Source organism: Cololabis saira, chromosome 10 (assembly GCF_033807715.1).
Source record: "Cololabis saira isolate AMF1-May2022 chromosome 10, fColSai1.1, whole genome shotgun sequence".
Classification (NCBI taxonomy): Eukaryota; Metazoa; Chordata; class Actinopteri; order Beloniformes; family Belonidae; genus Cololabis; species Cololabis saira.
In genome coordinates this window covers 31,047,997-31,072,182 of record NC_084596.1, presented here as the reverse complement: position 1 = coordinate 31,072,182, position 24,186 = coordinate 31,047,997, and the positions used below count along the sequence as shown (strand labels likewise).

Here is a 24,186-nt window from a genome sequence, read left to right as displayed (position 1 = left end):
CTGAAAAGAGATTTGGGGCGGTCTCTCTTGTACGCTTTGCCCCTTTTCTTCGGTGGATAGTAGCCTGCTGTCAGGTTGTTCAGAGGTTTGGCTATCTGGGAATACCCTTTGACGAAGCGTCGATAGTATCCAGCAAAGCCTAAAAAACACTTCAACTCCTTCCTGGTAGAAGGGCGAGGCCAGTCTTTCAAGGCAGACACCTTGTCTGGGTCAGTGTGAACTCCTTGAGCATCAACCACATGACCAAGGTATTTAACTGAGGACTTGAAGAAATGGCACTTTTCTGGAGACAGTTTTAAGCCATAGTCCTTTAGACGGTTCAGCACTTTCATGAGCCGTGCTTCGTGTTCTTCTAATGTATCGGAGAACACAATTAAATCATCCAGAAACACAAGTACCTCATTTAAGTGCAGGTCACCAACACACTTCTCCATGAGGCGTTGGAAGGTGCTGGGAGCATTTGTGACACCCTGTGGCATGCGGTTGAATTCAAAGAAGCCTAGGGGACACACAAAAGCGGTTTTGGGCTTATCTTCTTCAGCCATCTCAACCTGATAATAACCAGACTTGAGATCCATTACAGAAAACCATTTGGCACCGCTGAGGGCCGCAAATGTCTCTTCAATGTTCGGGAGGGCATATGCATCTCTGATGGTTCGAGTATTTAACTTCCTATAGTCAATGCATAGCCTGATTGAACCATTTTTTTTCCGCACTAAGACCACTGGTGATGCAAATGGGCTCTCTGACTCTTTGATTATTCCTGCATCAAGCAGTTCCTTGAGGTGCTGCTTGACTGCTTCTCTGTCTCGAGGATGAATAGGCCTTGGCCTCTCCTTAAAAGGTGTTTCGTCACTCAGCCTAATGTGGTGCCTCACTGTGGTAGTATGACCATATGATAGGCTGTCTACAGCAAAGACTTCTGGGATTGACTTAAGCTTGTTGACAATGCGCTCTTTAAATTTTTCAGGGATTGGTGAATCGTCAAGGTTAAACTGGAGATCGCCACTCTCAGGCTTGTCTTGAGGAGACATCCTTTGTTCATCTCCAAGTGGTGTGATGTGCTGGACTGCACAGATTTGGGCTATGATACATTTTGGTTGCAGAGTAACACTGTGTTCACCCAGGTTGCGCAGAACAACAGGGACCCTGCTGCTTGATTTAAAGGGGATATCAATCAAAGCAGCTTCAAGGAAAAGGCCGCCTGGCAACCCGTGGTGTTCGTGTGGTTCAAGCACGAATGTACTCTGGCTGTTCTTTTTCGGCCTGGCATCACCAATGACACAGAACTTTTGTTTTGGAGCAATAGTGATGGAGTCATTTCCATGTAACCTGACGGGACATGAGTGGTTGTCAGTCTCCTGTGTCTGGGCAATGTGCTGGAAGATCTTTACAAAGTCCTTTGAATTGAGTTTGTGAATGAACTTTGGGCCATCTCGTTCAAGAACGTGCTCGTAGAGTGGTAATAGCACATTCGTACCGATCAGCAGGGGGATTCTACGGTTGAAATCACAATCAGGGACTACAAGTGCTAACATATCTAGGTCCTCATCTCTGCCAGTGATGCGCTGGGGAAAGGTAACATGAGCTTCTATGTAGCCAAGATAGGGAACATGCTGTCCACCAGCTCCCTCAATTTCGAGGAGAGCACGAATTGGATGGATCGGTAAGTGAGATAGATGGTCTCTATGAAAGCGCTCAGAAACTGTTGTGACTTGTGACCCGGTGTCCATAATGGACTCACATTGGGTACCTTCCAGGAAAACTGAGGCTGCACAACGAGGACCTATAAGTCCTGGGGGTATGAGTTGTTTTGCCTCATCATTAGTTGTCTGTGTCATAATTGTTCCTTGTGTCTCAGTGCCATCGATCAGTTTATTGGGACGGAGTTCATCTGGGGTTACAGCTCCTGAGTGTCCCCTAGCAGGAGCTGCTACCAGTTTAAAGCAAAGGGTGAGGCTGCTTGTTGGGCTAAGAACTTGTCTCGCCTCTCTCTGAGTTCTGCATTCTTGCTGCGAACTAGTGTGGGGTTTGGTTCATTTGAACACTGTGCGGCAATGTGATTGTCCTGCCCACACTTAAAGCAGAACCATGCCCGTGGCATTCCAGGGACTCTAAAAGGTTTTTTCACATCATTGCTGCTAATTGCAAGACAGGCTATCTCTTTTTGACTTTGGGATAGCTTTTCGACTTGTTTCGTTAGTTCAACTATCCTATTCTCAAGCTTGGAGGTTTCATCTTGTTTTTGTTTTGGCACTGGGTGGGGGGAAATGTCATAAGCGGGGTTGAATGACCTTTGGCTTAACCTTTCCACTTGTTTAGTTAACTCACTAACTTTCTTTTCAAGGTTTGAGGCTCCATCTTGCTTCATGTTGGGTGTTGGGACAGGCTCACAATCATAGGAGGGCAAATTAAAAATGTTATGGGCATGTGAAGTAGCTTTTGTAGAACCTAAATGTTTCTTCATTCTATCTAGCTTAGCTGAACGGCGATCTTCCTCAGTTCTCAACATGAGGAGAAAATCAGGGAATGAAGGTGGGTTGCTCTTTTTGCACTCTAACTGCAGACCTATAATAATGCTCTGGTCCCAACAGCCCCTACAAAACTGTCTGAGTAAATGATCATTGGACCTTTCAGCTGAGGCTCCCCCTCTAGAAATTGCCCTTGTGATGAGACTGTGGAGTCTGTTCAAGTACACTGAGGGTTTTTCTCCATTGTTTTGGTTGGAGCTGAGAAATGCTGCAAATAGCTCCTCTCCATCCTCCACAACACCGTAAGCAGAGTCAAGTTGTATAACATAAGCAATTGGAGGTGAGGAGATCCCAAGAGGTTTTACAACATCAACAGCTGGACTCAGCAAGCTTTCAAGGATTTTTCTGACCTTGTGAGCGTCATTCAAGGAAGGGTCAGCAAGGAGGAGATCAGCTTGGATGCGCCAAGCATCATAGTCGACTTCACCATTAGGCCTTGGCATGCGGCCGGAGAAGGTACGCATTCTAACTGGTGTGGATGATGGAGCAGTTGACTCATTTCGGATGACATGTTCTACAATCACCTTTTGGATCTGAGGTGGGTTAAAGAGGTTCTCATCAATGTGAACTGGGCTCGCTGGCACGCTAGCAGTAGCACCCTGAACACGTGTGGCTTCTGCTGGTTCACTATTATCTTGTGTAATGTCATGGTAAGGAGTGCTACTACTTTGAGTTACATGTTGCTGTGTGTCACTACTGTGTAGAGGCGATGTAGCATCTTGACTCTTTTGCAACTCGCTCTGAAGGATACTTAAGAACCCTGCCCTGCTACTGCCTGCTACAAAGCTCAGTTCATCCAGGTACTTACGGGCTATCTCTCTGCCTATTTCTTCCTGACAGACATCTCGTATAGTTCTCACAGACCATACCACAGCAGGGTCTTTGGGACTCGGTATGGTACCTAAGGTAATGGGGTCTATTTTAGAGATTGCCTTATCAGATACGTACTGGAGCAGGACTCTGCCCTCTGGTTGTCCTGACTCATCAGGGATCTTGACTATTTTAGATATTTCTCCATTTACTTCAAATGTACCAGCTATTTCGTCATGTGTGTAATCTCCCTTAACACCCGTTATATAAAGGGAACACTGACCGTCAACATCAAAACGGTTGCAAATATCCATATTTAAACTTGGTGAACTAATAACTCAAAAAGGTGTGAAATGTGGGATGGAAAATCAAGTGGCTACTGAAATCCAATCTCCCCGTACGGGCCACCACTTTTGTAACCTGTGTCTTGTAGTCCCCTTTAGTAGGGATTATATACTCTTGACCTTGGCGTTTAATATCTAATCTACAAAAATATCATCATCTTCAAAAATATAAAACACCAACATCTAATCACAGGTTCACTCAGTTTTAAATTCTCACAGGTTCAGGAAGGGAGATTGGAAGTAGCAATTCAAGAACTCCAGCCCACATAAAACACACTCAACCACTTCTTTAAAACAAAATGTGATAAGACACAAATTTATTGAAACACTATTCTAATTGTCTCTTCATATTCATTTCAAACAGCTTATGACGTCACTTTTTTTTAGTCTCTGGTTACCTTGGGCCCAAGAACAAAAAATACCTGAGATCTCAGTGAAAAAAAAGTATCAAAATAAAATGTTAAACTCCTTAGATTCTTCTGGTTTTGTCCTTACTGTCCCTGGGAACAGTGCAGCATCCACAAACCCACGTCCTGACAGGATGAAGGCACCCTCAAGCAGTGGGATGATTTCTGGATCACAGGAGGGACAGCTCCACTATACCCGTGCAGTCTTCCCTCGGAAAAAAACAGCCAGGATATCTTGATGGAAACACCAATTAGGGTTCCGATGGAGTTCACTTCCACAGTTAATTGACTGCTTAGCACTTCCTCTCTGTCCGTGCTGCTTGCGCAGCTTGCAGCTTGCAGAGAGACGAGTTTCTGTGTCTGTTTGACCGCATTTGGCAGGCAGCTAACGTCTGCGCACGAGGTGCGTTCAAGGACAGTGGGAATTTCTAGCATCACATCGTACACAACACTTGTGCTTGCGTGTGTGGTGTTTAAGGACCCTAGCAAATGAATTAAAATAAATACAGAAATAAAATAATAAAATAACCCCGGTTACATATGCTTGGGGGGATTGATGATGAAGGTAAAGTGTATCTAAAAGGGAAATTATATGAAGTGTAGATGAAAAATATTCAGTGAGTAAGTGATGCTTCACTTACTTGACCTATACATTTACAGACGTGTTGCAGGTATTCTTCCAAGAGTTCATACTTGTAAAGTAATTTGTATAAGCACCATTTTCTGTCCCCTCCAGTATACTTTTTACTGAGCTTTTAAAGTATGTTAATAATGTATTTTTGAATCATGGAATTACATAAAGTTGTTATATCTTATACAGTAAATTTTTGTTTTTTTTAAGTTCCCTCCGCCGAGTATAAAAACTCAAGTAATACATTTCCAGCCTGGCCAGCTTCAGCCCTTCACTTTGTAAAATGCATCTGGTCCCTTCCCTGTCACAGCCATTTCAACAAGACATACCAAAACAATTGTAAAGGGGGCGGGGCAGGGGCGGACTCTATGCACCAACTCATACATGAGCATCCAAGACCCATCAAAGCCCAAAACAACCAAGATGATGGCAGAATTCAGGACATTTTGGATCACAGTCATTCACTGGGGCTCCTCTGCACGCTGTTGTGGATGTCTTGTATTTGTACTCATACCCATGTCATTCTGCCTACATCACATGCTCTGCATCTCTGATTGGTTGTACGCCCAGCTGATGACATCCAGGGGCAATGTCCTCCACATACACTGTCCCTCCCAAAAAAGATCAAAGTTGATTCCAGGAAGACCAGACTAATTCTTTATACTGATAGGCAAAGACTTGGGATTTAGGAGGCCAATAACGTCTTCTGCTGAAGCAACTATACATGATTGGTGTTCATTTACATTTTGTAGTGCAAAACCATCATTGACCTACCTCTGCATTCATGAAACAGTAAAGGAGTGCCACCACAAAGCCCTGCAACAAAACAGTCAAAAATTCAAAAGTCAAATCACTTAAGTAGGTACGATCAGCCCTGAGATCTGAGGTATGGAAAAAGTGTTATTGGTTTGCATATCTAGTTGCAAAATACATCCCAAAACAAACATGCAATTTTTCTGAACTTCTATTTATGTCTCTTGAGACTAACCTGCTGCCAAAATTAGTAAATGGAAAAGATTGTCCATGACAGTAAAAGAGCTACTGTCATTTTTCACTAAATGAGTCGTGCAGTGGGCGTTCACGCAGCTCTTGGCAGTAAATTCCTGTCAGCTGAAAGGAGTCGTGGTGGACCGCATCATCTTAACAAGTGTATCTGTCATTATGCTTAAAGCTGTTGAGTTTCTAACATGTAAACAAAGCAAATGACAGTATGAATAAGCAAGTGATTAGATCAGCAAGTGCATTTACTCAGAGGAAGATCACGGGGGTAGTTAGTAAAACCATTGTTCTGGAGAAAACACCATTGTTTCGACAGCAGAAAGCTTGTTTCGTAAAAGGGGCAATTTTGTGCAGCTCCTCACTTCCCTGAGTCTTTTCAGCAGAGAGAACAGAATGCAAAGCTTAGAGTCATGCGAGAAAAATGAAATGCTGGAGTAAACTAAAATATGTAAATATATAATATAATGTCCCTTCTGGGATTAAGAAAGTATTATGAACTGAAATGAAAATGAATCTTTCACATGCAAATATTAAAAGCTACAAACTATAAGATTCACACTTTAAAATAAATTAAAAATCAGCCGAATTTATGTAAAAAAAAAAAAAAAGAAGAAGACGAGAAAACGCTGATGCATGTAAAAAACATAAATCTGCTGTGTTGAAAAAAATAGCCACTGACAGAACTTTGCTGTTGAGGGGGGGAATGACAAGCGAGCCTTATTCCTACAATTTTTTTGCTCGTTAAAGTAATATAAATCATTGCGGTGTTCAGTCTACCTTCATACACTTAAAGAGGTGAGGAGGTTACGCTGGCTGAGTTATTCTACCTGCTTATCTGTCCTTTATGAGTAGCCTACTGTCCAGATTTAGCCAGGCTCACTGACTGACAGGGGGACATTCAGTTAGTAGTTTACGCCTAACCATGGTCTGATGCATAGGCCGTTTCTCAATGCCCTACAGCTCAAGTCTGTACTTGCGTTCTTGGGAGAATGCAAGAACGCATGTCTCTCGTTCCACCGTTGGAACAGATGTCTATGTGTTCTTGATGACGTCACGGCTCAGCTAACAGGCTAACATGTATTGCACTGTATACGAAAATCTACAGTTTAGGCTTTTGTATGCCAGTTGTACTAAAGTTCAGTTGAAGTACATTCTCTTTAAAAGTATAACTTTATATTTACTCCTGTCTCTCTTTCCATTACTTTCGCTTGTTGGTGTGAAATGCATTCTGGGATACTTTGCTGTCTCAAGTCCCCATAAGTCTCCACTTGATGCTTCCTCGATATGGGCAGAGTAAAGAAACTCATTAGACTGAGTCTCCACATTGATTCCAAGTTAGTACTTGTAATCTTGTGGTTTGTGTAGGAAGAAAGGGAATAGAAAAGAAAGCAGCCTGTAAAGGATATCTGTTTGCAAAGACCACATGGTCCGGTTTAGCAAAGTAACATCTGCACAGCTAAGGAAACTCCCACTCACATTCAAATCTCCTGTCATGTAAATCCCACAAAGGGAGCAGTAATTAAGCACAAAAGCGGCACAGTGGATGTGAATGTGCCCTCAGGACCTACTCAGCTGATGCTCCTGCCATTAAGAAACAGCAACACATTAGTCATCCTCTGGCACTGGGACTGATATCCATTATAAGCAATTTGTTTGAATAAAAACCATTAGCAAACTGTTCAAGTGTTAATAAGGTGCACTATTACGGGGTCACATATTGGCCAGAGTATCTTTAAGTGTAAACTTAGGGTGCTTTCAGACCTGTGGCCCGTTTGTTTTGTTCCGATTCAGGGGCTAAATCGATACAGTTGTTTCGTTTTTCGTTTGTGGTGTTTGTGTTCACAAGGCAATCGTCTGTAGCGGTTCAAAGCTGTTCACAAATGCCATGCGCGAACCAACTGTTCTCTCATTGGTCAGAACTGAACGCGGAAGGAGTTTCCTCTTCCGTACCCCGGGGAAAACAACAATGGTTATAACCTCTTTCACATACTGTAGAGGGTGCAAAGCGCAGACCGCCGCCGGCTTTCCCATTCATTGTGTATGTGCTACCGCGGCGCAAGAGCGGACCGCCCTGCCGCGTCGTTTGCGCCACGCCTGCCTGCCCGAATTGAACATTTTTTAATTTCACTGTGCTGCGCTGTGACGACATCTTGGCACGTCCAATAGGAGAGAAGGGAGAAGAGAGAGAAGGGAGAAAAGAGAAAGTGGTGTCCAATAGGAGAGAAGGGGGTGGAGGCTGTGCCGACTCTTCTCCTTGCGCCGCTGTAGCACATACACAATGAATGGAGTTGTGTCGGTTGCTGTGTTGATTATGTTATCACTCCAAACGCACCGCTCCAGGTCTGGAATGGAAGCGATCCGAGAGCAACTCTCGTAGCTCGCTTGTTTTGTGCCACTTCCGAGCGCAATTGCTGTGTTCATATATACCAAACGAATCGATCTTTAGGGGGAAACGCTCCCTGTTTCGGAACAACTGCTCCAAACGGGACAGGTGTGACAGCACCCTGAAGCAATTTTATCATCTTAGGTGTTTTCAAACTTGTACTGTGTTGTATCCTTGTTATAATTAGGCTAATATAGGCCCTTAATTATTATTAATGAATTATTATTAATTATTAGCTTTTCTAGACCTGTGGCGAATCCCTAAGATAAGCTTTTTGTGATAGGAACATCTGTATGCTTGATTGTGTTTTTTCAATACCTGAAAGGATCCCAGACCCAGTTCGATGTAGAGTCTCGCTGCTACTCCCGTGCTCTCTGGCAGGAAGGCAAATACAGTGTAGTGCATCCCAAACAGAGGAATGAGGAACAGAGTGGATTTAGCCAGCCTCCTGAAGCAAAAGCAAAGTAGTACAGATGAATAACATTGTTAGATAGAAGTTAAAGTACTAAAGTACATACTCTTTAAGCTGAAATATAACAGTGCAGTGCAGCCAACTTGTTCCAGATGAAAGTTTGGACTGTGGGATCCAAAGCAATACAAACAAAGGAAATCATTTAAGTTTTATCAAGGATAATAAACTGATGGTGTCAGATCTTCATTACGCTGACCTTTGAAGCAGCTGCATCATCAAGCCAATCAGTGGGAGATGTTAAAATGCCAGTGTGCAAAATATCATTACCACATACCAATATCATTGTGCTCAAGGCTTTGTCCAAATCCAATCATTTATGTATAAATATCATGTAAATGCTACCATTTTCTTTTCTGACATTTTGCTGTTAGCAACAACTTCCTGCAAGTCTTGCAGCAATTGGAAAAGGGCAACCTTGTCTCAGCTTCTTCAGCAAAACACAAGATAAGAATCCAGTTTAATTGTTTTATTCATTCTTCCAGTTTTGTCAGTGACACATTCAATGGCAACAGCTATATCTGTCCTGTCCTGCCCTGTGAGTATCTGACCTGTCAAATATCAATAAACAGCAGATAATCTGAGCACTTTTGGGTCTGTAATACAAAGGTTAGAATGAGCCCCTCACGACATTTCAAATACAGTTGTAGTCATCCGAACACGCCGACTAACCAAGCAAGTGATCAGAATTATCACCAGAGCTTTGATTGCTTCAGGATTAAAGCTGAAAACCCTACCAGGCTATTACATGCCTTCAATAGGATTGTGATGTTCTTTTATCCCACCTGGGATTTGTGCCTCTTTGTAAAAGTCACAGATCTGCCTCAATCAGATTGTACCTTCTACAGCAGAACTGAAGCTTCCGAACGTGCGAAACATCCAGCAAACTGGTGAACAATACTGTCACACAGTGGTGGAGGGAAAATCTATTTCTGGTATCAGGTGCTATTTATATATGCTCCGGTTTGAAATTAATTCAGCTTGACATATATCTGAAGCAGGCAAAATCTTATTAGAGGGGAGAATTCATTTAGGTACAGCAGGATTTCAGGGATTCCAACTGGAGATTATACCTCAGCAGTGAAATATTGGTTCATGCTTTAACATAAGCAACTTTAAAGACCATTTTGTTGCCAGCTCTGATGTGTTGTAGTATTCAGGTGTGATGGAAAGGTTTGTGAAGTTTATGTTTTATATGACTATAGTAAGTGTTATACATAAAGATGGCAGTTGCTGATGAATAAAACATTTAGAGGCTACAGTTGATTCCTCAGAGGAGGCAGACCGCAGCTAAAGAACTGCAAAATTAATGTCACTAGTGCAAAATGTGACCTTGCCTTCTAAGGTCCTTCTAAGGACCATATAACTATAAATACTACTGTAAAATGTATGTATAACTTTTATATATCATTTATGGAGACATGTGTGCACAAAAGTAAAGTTTTAACATATATGTATGCAAAATGTTAAATAATCAGCTTGGATTAACGATGTTTATCTGTTTCTATCTGTATTTATTTGGAGGGTGTGAATGAAAAATCAATAAATCACTGAAATCACTGGTATTGATATGGGTTCAAATTAATATCAGAACATATTTAATTCAAATACTTTAGATGTCAGTGATGGACTGGTGACTTGTCCAAGGTATACCCCATCTTTGGCTTGTTTACAACCCTGAATAAGATGAAGCAGGAACAAACAACACTGCTGGCTTTTAAAATGACAAAACTATGTTTGAGTTCAATTGATTATTGGCTTGAGGTCCGTTTTTGTGCATAATGGTGGGGAAACTCAGTTTAAATGATTTTGGTTCACAGGCTTTCAAAAAAATATGTAAATATGTATGTTTTTGTTTTTTTGAGATGGCACAAGTACCCCTGTCTCTCGCCTGTCATGAGCTGGGAGAGGCTCCAGCAGAACCCGTGACCCTGCAAAGGATAAAACGGGAATAGAAAATGGATGGATGGAAACTAAAACTATAGTTTTATTCATAAATCATGTTTCAGTATAAACTGCTGACTACTTTCTCTTCCTCCCTTTAATCCTCTTCCCTACTCCACATATGCTAACACATATGTTGTCACTTACTTGTATTGCACATATATTTCTTGCTTTTTAACTCTTTCTTTCTTTTTTATTGGTTTTGTTTGGTTCTTTTGTTGTTGTTTTTTGTACCACACAATCAAGGTTTGAAGCTTTTAGCGTCACGCGATGACCTGTTGGGTGGGATTTCTCAATAATACAAATTTTTGTGGCCATTCACATGATCTGTGTAGGTCTTATGTTCCAAGAGCTTTTCAATATGTCAACTGCTTTAAGATTCTGTGGGTTTTTGTTGCTTGTTTGTTTTTCTGTCGTCTGTTTGTCTAAGTCTGCCTCACTGACTGATTACCTTTTTGATTCAGGCCTTGGGAAAGAAGCTTCAGGTCTCTGAAAATCACATGTCTCGGTTTGTTTCTTGGTTTCAGACCATTACAAAACGACACTGTGATGTATTATTCCTCTTCTATCCTTACGAAAGAGAAATATTTATACGACAAGAGGGCAGGAAGTGAACTAAAATAGAAACGACTTAGGGAGCCCGTTCTGTGAGTTTAGACAAAGTCCTGAGACTCAACTCATTCGTCTAAATTATCCCTTCTCTGTCCGCCCGCTTGTGACTCATTATACATTTTCAGCAAAATGTACATTTTAAGGTGACACATTTCCAAAGATGCATCCAAAGAGGCGAGAAACGAGGAGGTTTGCAGGAGAACTAAACAAGGATGCACGAGTCTTTTAAGCATCCGTGAAGTGTAAAGGTGGTGTGACATGTTCCTTCTACATTACGGACTGAATTAAATATAAACATATACATTCCCACTAACAGCTTTTCTACTCATCTGGCTGAGTTGACGAAATAGTGGTACGCTGCAATGAAACAATGGTTAGACGATGATGTTGTGTAACACATAATATTTTATTGATATTGCTTGAAACTGCAGCGCCAAAGAAAAGGGTCCATTTCCATTAGTCAGGCGTCTATTAGCTCGCCTCTCCTGCTCACATTTCAGGTGGGAAAACGTGAAGAGGAGAGTCAAGGAGAGGAATTGAGGACATGCAGTTTGAAAAATGGGTAAAGGGGCCATAGCTGATTGGTAACAGCTACTTTCTCCACTGATGTCTTAGGGGGTCCGTCCTGGTGCTTGTTTCATGCTGAGAGTTATCCAATTATGCTTCAGGGGGGAAAAGTAAATACAGCCGTTACAGTTACTACTTATTGTTTCCCTATTTGGACATCCATACGTCACAGTCTCTCACAGAGATGTGAGTGGAAGAGGGGATGGAAGACAGATGAGTTGATGTAAGTGCTATTCATGAAGCTGAGATGTCTTTTTAACATTTATTAAGTATGAGCAGTGTATCCAGAGTTTGGTTGCAGCCTATTTTACGACTGCTGTCAGACATAAAATTGAAGATGCTTGCTAAAACATACATGTTTATCCTAATATGATTTTTTATGATGCCCCCTTTTGACATCACAGATGTCAAAAATTGCTTCCACAAAGAGCATCTTAGGAGTTCATAATTTTCTGCAGAAATAGGTTTTTGGATCTCAGGAAGGAAAATGGAGGAAATAGCAGATGAGAAGAGGGAGATAAAATTAGAAGAATCAGATGACCCTCTGTTCCACACCTGGTGGTGATAATGTTTGATATCAAGGCTTCATCTATCATCCTCATTTACATTCATGCTGGTGTGGTCCAAAGTTTTTTTTCTTTCTTTTGCTGTGTGAAGAAAAATTTTTACTTTGGAAGTGGAGCCTTTTCTTTCAAGCCGCATCAAATTCACTTCCTGATTGTAATGCAAATCTTGCTTTTCTCAGTTATTTATCCATTTGTGTGTTTGTTTGTTTATTTATTTAGTTTGCATCAGTGAGCTGTGACTCACATGTAATGTCCAGTGTCATTGTTCCCCGTCATGGCTGAAGATTTAAGCTTTTGAACCAGAATCCGGATGACGTTAATGAAGATGATGATGTTGACCTGGTAGAGATACAGGCACAAGTGAACGTCAAAATAACAACTCACAACTGGTTACACAAAGCATGACATGTCAATTTATTACAGGGTCAATCACTTTTATTATAGGCTAAATCATCTTTAATATAGACTAAATCATTTTTATTATAGGCTAAATCACTTTTAATATGGACTAAATCATTTTCATTATCGATTAAATCACTTTTAATATAGGCAAAATCATGTTTATGATAGGCTAAATTACTTTCATTATTGGCTAAACCATGTTTATGATAGGCTCAATTACTTTTAATATAGGCTAAATCACTTTTAATATAGGCTAACCCCTTTTTATTACAGGGTAAATTGTTTTTAATATAGGCTAACTTGTTTTTAATAAATGCTAACTAATTTTTATTACAAGCTAACTCATTTTTAATATAGGCTAACTCATTTGTATTATGGGCTAAATCATTTGAAGGACTGTGTGATGCTGCTCTACAAAACCAAACTTTAATGGTATATGTGTTCAAAACAAAAAGTGAATACAACAGGTTAAAATAAAAAACTAAAGACTTATCAGTCAGTCAGTTTTGGGATCTGTTTATTTATTTTATTTATGTATTTTTCCCACATGCGCAAATGTTGTGAATGAGCTACAGTCGTTGGATGTTTCCATTAAGTGGAAACATTCATTCATCAATTGGACTGTATGAAATACCCATCACTGAAATACCCCGGTTTCACCAAAAAACTCCCATACATCACCAAAATGCTGGCTTTAAGCTCGTAAAGGTGGGGTTTTTTGGTAATTCAAAGAAGGAAAATTTCTGTAAAATTTCAATGAACGTTTTTTGCATCAACCGAACACACGTCTTATAAAGTGTCACATTTAGTTTTCTGTAGTAACTACCTCCATAACTGCGAGAACACAAGTGAATCCGCACAAATGACGAAGGTTCTGGACACCCATCACCCACACATCACATAATATGACCTCATGGAAATGCAAAACAAAGTTTTATTGACAGTTTGAAATTTTGCTTCAGCTTTGGGCCGCAACTGTAAGGCAAGTCAATAATTAGGGGGATTAAAAGTGCTTTACAAAGACATTAAGATAAATAAAGACGATTATTAAAAATGTAAACAAAAAAGAAAGAAAAAAGAACAATATGATTAAGTTTTGTAACTGCAGATTCAGAGCTTTACTGAAAGGCAGCTGAAAACAGGTGCGTCTTCAACCTGGACTTAAATAGTCTGTTTCAGCTGATCTGAGGCTTTCTGGGAGTTTGTTCCAGACAAGTGGGGCATAGAAGCTGAATGCAAATGTGGCTGCTATCAAAAGTTTTGTGGTTTTTTGTTTCAATTTGGCTTCTTTTCCTGCGCATTAAGAAAGCACCATTAAGAAATCTGACCACTGGTGTATCAAAAGTAAGCGGTTTCATGGCTCGTTACTCACCAGCAGCGTTGCTGTTATTGGTCCTTTAATGATCCACCAGATCCCAACATTGTCTGTGTCATCCCAGCAACTGTAGAGAAAGACAAATGAAACTCCAGCATGTTTGTGGTAAACATTGCGTTACAGGTAAAACACAATGATATAATAAAACATATGGTACCCTCTGTCATCATAGAAGAATCTGGTCAGAACCCAAAGTATGAGAACCGTGGATGGAAGTCCTAAAGGAAAGAGCCAAAATCAATTATGAATGCTCCGTTAATCTGGTTAGGAAAAATTAACCACATACCAATCAAGACCCAACTCATAGTTTTTTACTCTTAAATGGAAATGTTTATAGGCGTATAAGACAATGCAGTTACTCTGTGTATCACATCCATCTGCCAAACAAGCAGCTGACAGAAATGAATGCAGGAGAGGAGAGTGCAGGGTAGAAAAAGCTGGAAAAAAGTGTTGAGATGCATCACAGTTGCTTTTGACTGAGCATGACAACACACACACACACACACACACACACACACACACACACACACACACACACACACACACACACACACACACACACACACACACACACACACACACACACACACAGACTTGAGCTTGCCTGTGAGGCTTTAAAGATTCTCAGGATAGGGATGTTTCTGTGTAAATATTCAGCATTAGTACATATAGCTCCTTTTTTATTTTTTTGTTGTTTTTGTTAATGTATTTTGTATGTTGTATATTTGAATTTTAATAAATATAATTGCATTTATTGAGATAGTCAACCTACATTTGTGTAACCTAAGGTATTTATTATATTAGGTGGTATTTAGACACTCTTCATGAGAGAAAACAGCAGATGTGAGAGAGTTAGCTTTCCAGCAGAACTTTTACTGTAGCTCCCGGCATCAGAATCACAACAAAACCACAACTTCCTTCTTTCTGACCCCATGTGACTAACCCATCCAATCAGAAGCCAGGAATGACCTAGGCCGAGGCAAACGTACTGTAAAAGGGTAAAACCACATAAACACATTCAAGAGAGTGTTTTAACTGTTGTGCTGGTATAAATATCTGAATCTGTAAATATGTAAATAATAAAGCACAAATGCATAACTAATTAACTACATAAACATTGTAAATATATTTTCTTGGTAAATTAACTTCACTTTTAATTTTTTTTTTTTTTAAATCTTCAAACTAAAAAATGTCAGAAAACCTCACATCTGTTAAAAAATACTCAATGCATTGAGTATTCACCTATGGGTGAATTTAATAAGGTGTTTTTTTCATTTATTTAGACGGTAAATGAGGAACTGAATTGTCCCTGAGTTAAAACATACAACAGGAAACTACCTGACCAGGCATCCTGGTTCTTTTCCTCATTGATACAAAGAATTAGTATATTTTCTCAGGATTTGACTTTCATTTTCAGGAGGCAGCAGCAAAGTAGGAACACTGAGGAATGACTCTGGATGTGGATTATTTGGACTGTGGATGTGGACCATGCTAACTTGTTAACTTGTTGATTGTAGTGTTGTTAATTCTGCAGCTATCTCAGTGTTTCTGAATAGTTGCTCTTGGACGCTCCTGTATGAGCCAGAGCAGAATACTGTTGTGACTGGTTCGGTACGCTCTGTTCTGGGGGAAATGGCTGTGAATGGGACGGGTACCAGACCCATTTCACCACAGACAATGTTAATGAAGTGAATGGGCATGAGTGGCCCTGCTATCTGGGAATCAGTCCAGTAGATTATAGGCTTTACATGTCTGCCAAACTAATATGTGGTGAGCACTTCGAAGAAACCTGGAGTAGGGAACATTGTACCAATTCAGTATCTACCAGATGTGAAATGGTTTCTCCTTCTATTCCCTTTCATCTTTAAAGTTAACCTTAGACATTGCGACTTTTTAACAAAAGAGTTCTTGAATTAATTCCATACAAAAGGTTTTTTTGATATCATAGTGAACGTTAGAGATACCCAGAGAAGAGTAGATAAGATAAAACAAGATGACCCACTGTGGCAACCCTCAAGCTAAAAGCCAAAAGAAAAAGATGAGTATCACATTGCAATGATTTTCTGCACGTCTATGTTGAAGCAACACAAGGGAGCTTTTTCTTAAAACATCAGTTTCAATTTCATTTGAATGAATATTTGATTATTTTTTGAAAGTGTTCGGCTCTCATGGTCTCCCAACTGGCAACTAAGAGATTAAAGAAAATATTGAGAGGGAGGAGAAAATGAACCCAGAAAGGGACAAAACAAAAGTAACACTGACAGGGTTGGGAGCTGATTTAACCTCCATGCCTATATGGGAGTTACAGATTTTTTTTAAAAAGAAAAACTGTATGATTTAATATTTGTGCTGATTGGATTTAAATTGCCTCATTTTGTTTTTGATATATTGAGCTCACAAGAACGTGAAAACCTCATATTTGGGGACCTCCAATCTTCAAATGTGAAACAAATCCCTCATGGCATTCAGAGAGCTTCATTTCATTTAAATGAGATGGTAGGTACATACAGTTTGAACAAAAGCATGGAGAGAAATCCCCAAAACCCATTCAAGAAAACGTCTTAAATCTCTGGGTATTTGCACATAAATCAGCTCCATCTGAAAAACCCACTCCAGATTCACAAACGCCGTGTAAAGCTCCAAGAGCTCCAAGAGCAGTTATATGTCTATGCATTGCTTTTAAATGCACATTTTAAGAAACAATGGGTCAGACTCAAATTTGTAATGCAGTTGTGAATTGTTGGGCCCACAAATGTATCCTTCTTTTTGTAGCTCAAATACTGTAAGTCAAACATCAGACTAATGTTACTTTCAAAAACATATTCACTTTTTTACGCATAATTCCCATCAATTAAGATAAATGTTTTATATGTCTAATTTATTCTCATATTTTGAAACACTTGTTTTAAATATTTGCAAGCTGCGAAAATAACAGACCGCAATAACAGACCACACGACGGATTAATTTAGTCAGAAGTCTAATAAGCTATTTATGAGCGCTCCTTATTCAGACAAGCTGTACTTGTATTCAGACCCAGGAGCTCATTTTGTTCGGACGTATCAAAAGTTAAGAACTACTAACATTTTCATTAATGTCACATTGTGCAAAAGTGTCATTCTGCAAATATTTTACAAATGAATTTGTTCCACTGGGCCTATTGCTTTCAGGGCTGCAGCAGGAGTCTACACCTGGACGGCTTAAACAGGATAAATGTATAGCTGAAAAAATAAAACTGATATCTTCAACCTGCCTTCTATTTAATAACCAGCTGACGTGAACAAAAAACAAACAAACAGTTTGTATGAAAGTTCATGGAAAATAACTTCCACTTCCTAAGCGTTAATTTCCCTTAATTTTTGACCTCAAGCAACATTTTCTTAATAAACTTGTGGTCTTAAATGCTAGCGTTACATCTTATTTAGCAGGGCATGATTATAGCACAATCTTATGCATTATGACAGAGCTGAGAAGTCAATACCTCATCATTATTTCCACAATTCCCAGCCAAGCATCAAATTGGAAAGACCCTGTCACTTATGTGATTAATAAGATCATGAAAGTCAATAATCATAACTGTGGTATCATGTATAAGAATGATTTACCTCTGATTGACAGACAGGCTCTTAGTACGCTTCTCCCTTCTCTCGTCATGTCTTGCAGTTGCCTGTTTGTTTTTCACTAATATGCAATGCGGGTTGCAGAAGCTCCTGAGCCAGAATCATAGTGTCAACCTGCATCCTGAGAACCAGTTATTCCTTAATAAGACAAACCAAGACTGCATCCCATAGTGTCACATCAGATGGGCAGAGGTTAATCGAGCATCTATCCTGCTGTTGCACTTTTTCTTCATATCCTGTCATATGTTCTGTGTCACTCCTTATCAGAAAACAGCCACCACATTGATTGAACCCAGCAGCGTCTGAGCGGTGCATCAACAAAGGCCAGGGTGACCTCCAAAGACTCACAGCAATTTCTGTTGCTGTTTCAGGAGCTCCTCGATGAAACAACAAGCATTTTGCTGTTTGTCACCCTCACTGCCTCAATTATCAGAGGTGATGGGTGTGTGCCTGGACCATGCTGGAACTCGTTAGCAGGAAAACAAATGAGATGGATGAGGTTGTTGAACTTCAATCAAAATGCTTAGGAATAGAGGTTATACCCGGGAAATAAACTACAGCAGCACAGTGGAGAGGCAAAAAAACTACAGTGGGTTCGGGATAGACTTGAATGAGGATACAGTTAACTGAGGATGACATGTAATTAAGGGAAAAGAACATTTTTTAGAAAGATATAAGAGACAAAAGGGGAAAAAAAACAAACTGAGGGACAACAAAGAAATGAAGATCAATCCTCGTTGACTCACAACACTGAGGATGTGCTGTTATGTGTTAATGTCCTGTTAGGAGGGTTTTAGGAGGTTTATTATTTGCCAGAAATGACTGGAAATTGTCTGCACTAATGCAGACAATCGTCATACTGGTCCGCTGTGGTAAAAAGAGAGCTGAGCCAAAAAGCAACAATCTTTGTTCAGCGGTCAGTCTATACCCTGACCCTCATTGTCAGGAACTGGATATGGATGGATGGATGGATGGATGAAATGAATTGGATTGGATTAACTTAAATGAAGAAGAAGCAGAATTTATAAAGATGTTTTGCTGTGGGCAAAAGTGATTGTACTTGTTGCAGCGGAGCAGAAGACGTCACTGAATTAATGCACTGTTGTTTAATCAGTATGTTGTGTGGAGGGTTTCCTGTCTCTCCTTTTACATTTAGTAACCTGTTCTATTTTCATTTAATTTTTTTTACCACATCAGTCTCAGTACGTGCCAGCCGTCTTTCATTAGAGATGTTTACAAATGTACAAGAGCTCAACTACAAGGTTGAATCTATGCAATTACCTTTTGAGATCTAAAAAATATGCATCTACACTATGAACTGTACTGTAAGATGATTTTGAGTTTGTGACAGGGCTATTTTAGGTATTTCTAATCAAAAGAATAATGTCTGCATACTATACTGTTCTGTATATCCTATCAGTCATCACGAGTCTTCCAGTCATGCAGTAGGCAGGTCATCCACAGGTAACCTCATTCTGTCATCCTTTACTCACCCCATCCAATCAGGATGTACCACCAGAAGTATTTCCTCTGAGAGACAAAGGTGAGGGCCAGAAGGGTCTGCAGATACATGCCCTCCACCAGCAACCAGAAGTAATTGGCCAGGATGCTGAACTGGAAGAAAGCCACGGCCGACTTGCATGCTGCCTAAAACAGGATGTAACAAAACAAAGTTAGTAGGGCATTTGCATTGTCACTGTGGCGTCAGCAAATTTAAATAATTTCAGCTCTGTGAAGTGTTCACCTCATTTTGCTCTCATTTAAGGGTTGCCAGGTCCCTACTCTGATCTGTGCTGTTAACCCACCAAAAATTATTCAGAACTTTACTTTTTTTTTTTTTAACGAATCAAACCTAAAACACCATTGAAACTAGTGGTGTAAAAGCTCAGCACTTTTTTATAACATCTTTGTATATCAAGGAAACATGATATCAAGCATTCAAACATTTACATCTAGTACTCATAAGAAATGACTGCTATGTTGCAAAATGTCATGTCAAGTTGACTGACAGTCTTTATTTTTCTAAAAACTTACTACAGTTCCCTTCACCACAAACTAGCTGTTTCTGCCCACTCAGAACTTAATAATGTTTACGGATATTATCATACATACTGTTTTCAGAGATGAAGGCAGAGAACATACAAAAATGTGAGTAAGCAAATAATAAAGGTTGACTACAGAGTGAGTCTCATGATTCTTCTTATAAATTTGCCACAGTTGGAAATAGGATTTAGGGGCTTTAGTCAAGAGAAAGTACCAACACAATAATATAAATTTACCTTCACAGTTTCTACACTGATATTTGTGCCCTGTGACATTTACATTTGGGCCTGTATCATTACATTAAACATGCTACATAAACAATTGCTAAAATGAAATGAAAAAGCAATTTTACTAATACAAATAATGGAGGTTGAGGTCAACTATTAGATCTCCGACTGCTATTCATGATCATTTTTACTGAATTCCTGATTAATTCCTCAATGGATATAGGGGATTGTGCTGTACCTGTTAAGGAAAGTACCTTTTGCTCAATCTACATTTTCTTTTCGAGAGCATGTCAAACATAGCTTTTAATACCAAGTGCAATCCCTAAAATACTAGAAGTTGAAGTTAACGTTGTCTGGCTTTACTGTTGTTGTACCACTTGGTAATTGTACAGCTGTTTGTACATAAATATGCTTCATATATGCTAATTTGGTAGAGTAGTTTGTACATAATAAACCGATGTATATGAGCTTAGTTCAGTGCAGTTCGTACACCTGCATGTACAATTATGTGCTATAGACATTGCAGTACACACTCCACATAGATTGTATTGTACTTGCACTGGATTGTACTGGGAAGTATGCAATATAATCTATGGGAATTGTGCATTACAATCTTTGGTCAGCGTGCAATGTACGCGTGTATATTTATGACCTACTATTGCAGAAAACAGCATTGCCTTTTGAAGTTATCTGTGATTTGTATTGTTTCTATTGCTTTTAATTGATTGTTATCAATCTGCCAATGGGACCAGAGAAAGACATTAGTCACCTGGCTATAATCTTAGACATGTATAAATGTCCATTAATACATGTTGTCCTGTTTCTTTTTTAAATAAATAAACAATTAATTAATTTAAAGTCAGAAAATAATATCCGAATCTAGAAAGTTCCACAAAATGTTTGCAATGTCAAGACTAAAGCAACAGAAAAAGGAGAAAAATATTCACAATTGCACAATTGTCAGAAGTTGCAACTGTTTCATGAGAAATGATTAACGTGAATATCAAAAATAGTTTCGGCAAAGGCATTTCAGTTCTTTTGTTTTCATAAAATGTTCATCTTAATACAACAAAATTCATATTTTTGCAAAGTTCATACAGTTTATACATTTTTTCCAAATTAAAAAAATTGAGCTGTAAGAAAAATGAAATAAAGGAAATAATAATGGCTAAAAGGAAGTACACAGGTATCTCGAGGGGCTATAAACAGTGAAAGTAATTTTTGAGGTTGAATCCCCTAAAGTCCTCACAAATCTCTTTTTAAGGGATTATAACCTCTACTACAGAAAAGGCTCCACGTGAAAGCACACATATAAAAATTGAAAAAAAAGAATATCACTGGTGTTCCTTTCATTGACAACCTACTAAGCACCAATCTGGATTTTGAAGTTTTCTTAAACTAAATGATGAAATAATTTCACTTATATGTTTCAAGATAGTTTTAAGATGACTTAATTTGAATTAAGTTATGTAACATCTGTGTTGACTTCACAAATCTTCTTAAAACGTTTGATTTGAGAATCTGCTTTACAGTGGAAAAATGTATGAGAAAATAGGGTCCTCACCGTTGACATGGAGCAGTGATCCAACGTCTCATCAGCAAACAGAACCGTGTCTTTGATGAACACAGCGCTGGCTCTCAGGACGAATGAGGAGAACAGGTTGATGTGGATGTAGTTTCTGGTACAGTGGAACTTCCTAAGTAGAAAAAAAAAAAAAAAACATGTAAAACACCAAACAATTTCTTGTATTTTGTATTTAAATCAATATTTTATTGGACAATGAGAAGTAGAAGGAGAACAAGTGTATGAATTTGTATGCTTAGGATGATTCAAAAGCTTCTGCTTCACCGCATAAAAAAACTACAAGACTTTATGATATGAAAATGATACAAGTTGAAACTGTAAGATGCTACTCAAAATCTCCAAACATGCATGTTTTGGCTTTCAATCAAAGTTTGCATGAATAAGTGTCCTAGAATTTCCTTTTATATCACCTCGTGTGTGTGTGCATCTACGCTGGTGTGCTGCTGTGGTCTCACCTGAAGGCTGCAAACACCGCGATGGCTGTAATGAGGGAGATGAGCGAGGTGGCATAGCCCACAGTGTAAACCTGTCTGAATGTGTAGAGGTAACTCGTCTGGGGACAGAAAGTTCAGAACAGAGAAAAAGTGGGACATGGTTCAACATAGTTAAACTAACACACATTTAAATGTAGGGTAAGTGAATGTCTAACCCAGAACCCTTTTTTGTCACATTCATTAAATATCTCCTCACCATCTGCTACACCGCTTATCTTGTGAGGGCCCTTTAGACTAAAAACTAGGGGGGGGGGGGGGCATACTCTAGAAAGGAGATTTTACTGTATGGCTAAGCAAATTCCCAGCAAGCCATTTTTTTTATGTTCTTTATATATCTAACACTCTAAGGGCCTGATTTACTAAAGGTTTGCGTGTGTAAAAACGTGTGCAAACTTGACATCACCCGCAAACCAAAGTGCCAGCTGATCAACTAACAGCGTGCAAAGAGGACTGTGTCTCTCAAATGCGCAAAATAGCACACGCTATTCATTTAGTACTTTTGCCCTGATGAATAATCAATATGGGGCGTACCCGCCAGAAATCGCTAAATACTGGGAGGGGAAAATGCAAATAGGTTCATTTACCACACGCAAGGAGATTTACCAAGCCTGAAAGTTATTGCGGGGATTGTGATTGCGTCTGTATTTAATACAGTAATACAATTAATTTGAAAGGAAGGTGCTAATCTCCACATGCAAAAGGATAAATATTTTATTTGAATGTTAAATTGAGTATTATTCAGCAAAAGGTTGCCACAGGAGGCACATTAATTTTTTTATTTGTGATAATAAATAAATCACGTGTTTTCATGGAGAAAAAAGTGTTTCTTATTGTGTGCCTATACTTGTTCTGCAGTTCTCATACCCCGGTGTTGTGCCGTATTCAGCACCCCTGCCGTGAAAAGCACCCCCTCGTCTGACAAAAATTATATTCTCATTCCGTGTCACGTTCTGTTTAGCGTCCAGTTTTGTGTTAATGATTCATGTTTAAAGCGCTCATGGATTCCACAATAGTCAAACTTTCCCACAATCACAGTCACAGATAACAAAAATCGGGTAAATGGTTATTGATGTCATTAATTAATAGCCTGCTTACTGTGTTGTCTTCCATAATATTTGTAAATATATATAATATAAACTCCTAAGTATGTGTTTGTGTGAGTGTGTATATATAAATATATTGAAGTGTCAGTGTGTTGTTTTTTTTCTTGGTCTACTTATCATTGAATATACGAGGGGGTGCTTTTCAGGGCAGGGGTGCTGAATACGGCACAACAATTTGCCTCTTCCACTAATATCTCTAACTCCAACTCGTCAAATTTCATTTTGCGCTTGCGACTATATCCTGCTTTCCATCCAGACTCTCCATGGCGCAAAGTTTGCGCCGCAAACCATAAGACGCGCAACACCTCATTTAAATACTGAGGTTTGCACCTGTTATCAATTGCGCACGCAATCTTAGTTGATCACCCGCAAAACACACAACAACAGCACGTGCAAACTTTTTCAGTGCACACGCAATTTAGTACTCTTTATTTAGGATCTTAGTAAATCGGGCCCTAAGTCCTGCCTGTCTTGAATTCACTTGCCTGAACATTTGTATGTCTGCATCTACAATCTAAACTCACATTTCCATTCTTCAACAATCTCTGTCATATATGTTCACATAGTCAATATTGAAAAATAAATGTTTTTTCTTGTAAATTTTGCAGCATACAGTCTATACAGTACTCTATGAAAACTGACTATGAGATCCTATTGGGGAAATTGTGCTGGGTTTTTTTTTTACCAGATTTACCATGGTAAACATAAATTTAATGGGATGTAAGAAGTCAGAACTAAAGAAGCTCAAAACAGCCAAAAGACCAAGGGCCTCCAAGAGTTAAATAACATTTTGCAACCTGACAACCTGACATTTCAAATATTTCACATCATAGAGTTACTCTAACATCATGCAAATGCAGTCCAATGCTCTGTTTTTTTTTATTCCCCCAGGAGTTATTTCGATATCACTGGGGTCACGTAACATGTTTGCTTGCCAGTCAGTAGACAATGTTTGCCTCACGCATGGGAGAAGATTTATTGGGAACACCAGAAATCATATATTCATCCTAAAATACGTACATTGTATCAATTATTGTCATCCTGAAAGGTTAGGACGGTTTTTCAGATGAATGATC

General features: G+C 39.3%; 1 protein-coding gene across 1 annotated transcript in view; it reads right to left on the bottom strand.

The window, feature by feature from the left end:
• The window catches only part of ghrhra (growth hormone releasing hormone receptor a), a 41,833-nt gene that overhangs the window by 4,289 nt on the left and 13,358 nt on the right, over positions 1–24,186 (bottom strand). Inside the window, exons 5-12 of the mRNA XM_061731167.1 lie at positions 21,969–22,066; positions 21,493–21,625; positions 19,152–19,305; positions 14,198–14,258; positions 14,038–14,107; positions 12,508–12,602; positions 8,424–8,553; positions 5,498–5,539 (exon numbers count right to left, since the gene is read on the bottom strand). Coding sequence (XP_061587151.1) covers positions 5,498–5,539; positions 8,424–8,553; positions 12,508–12,602; positions 14,038–14,107; positions 14,198–14,258; positions 19,152–19,305; positions 21,493–21,625; positions 21,969–22,066 — 783 coding nt within the window. The remainder of the gene's footprint in view (positions 1–5,497; positions 5,540–8,423; positions 8,554–12,507; positions 12,603–14,037; positions 14,108–14,197; positions 14,259–19,151; positions 19,306–21,492; positions 21,626–21,968; positions 22,067–24,186) is intronic.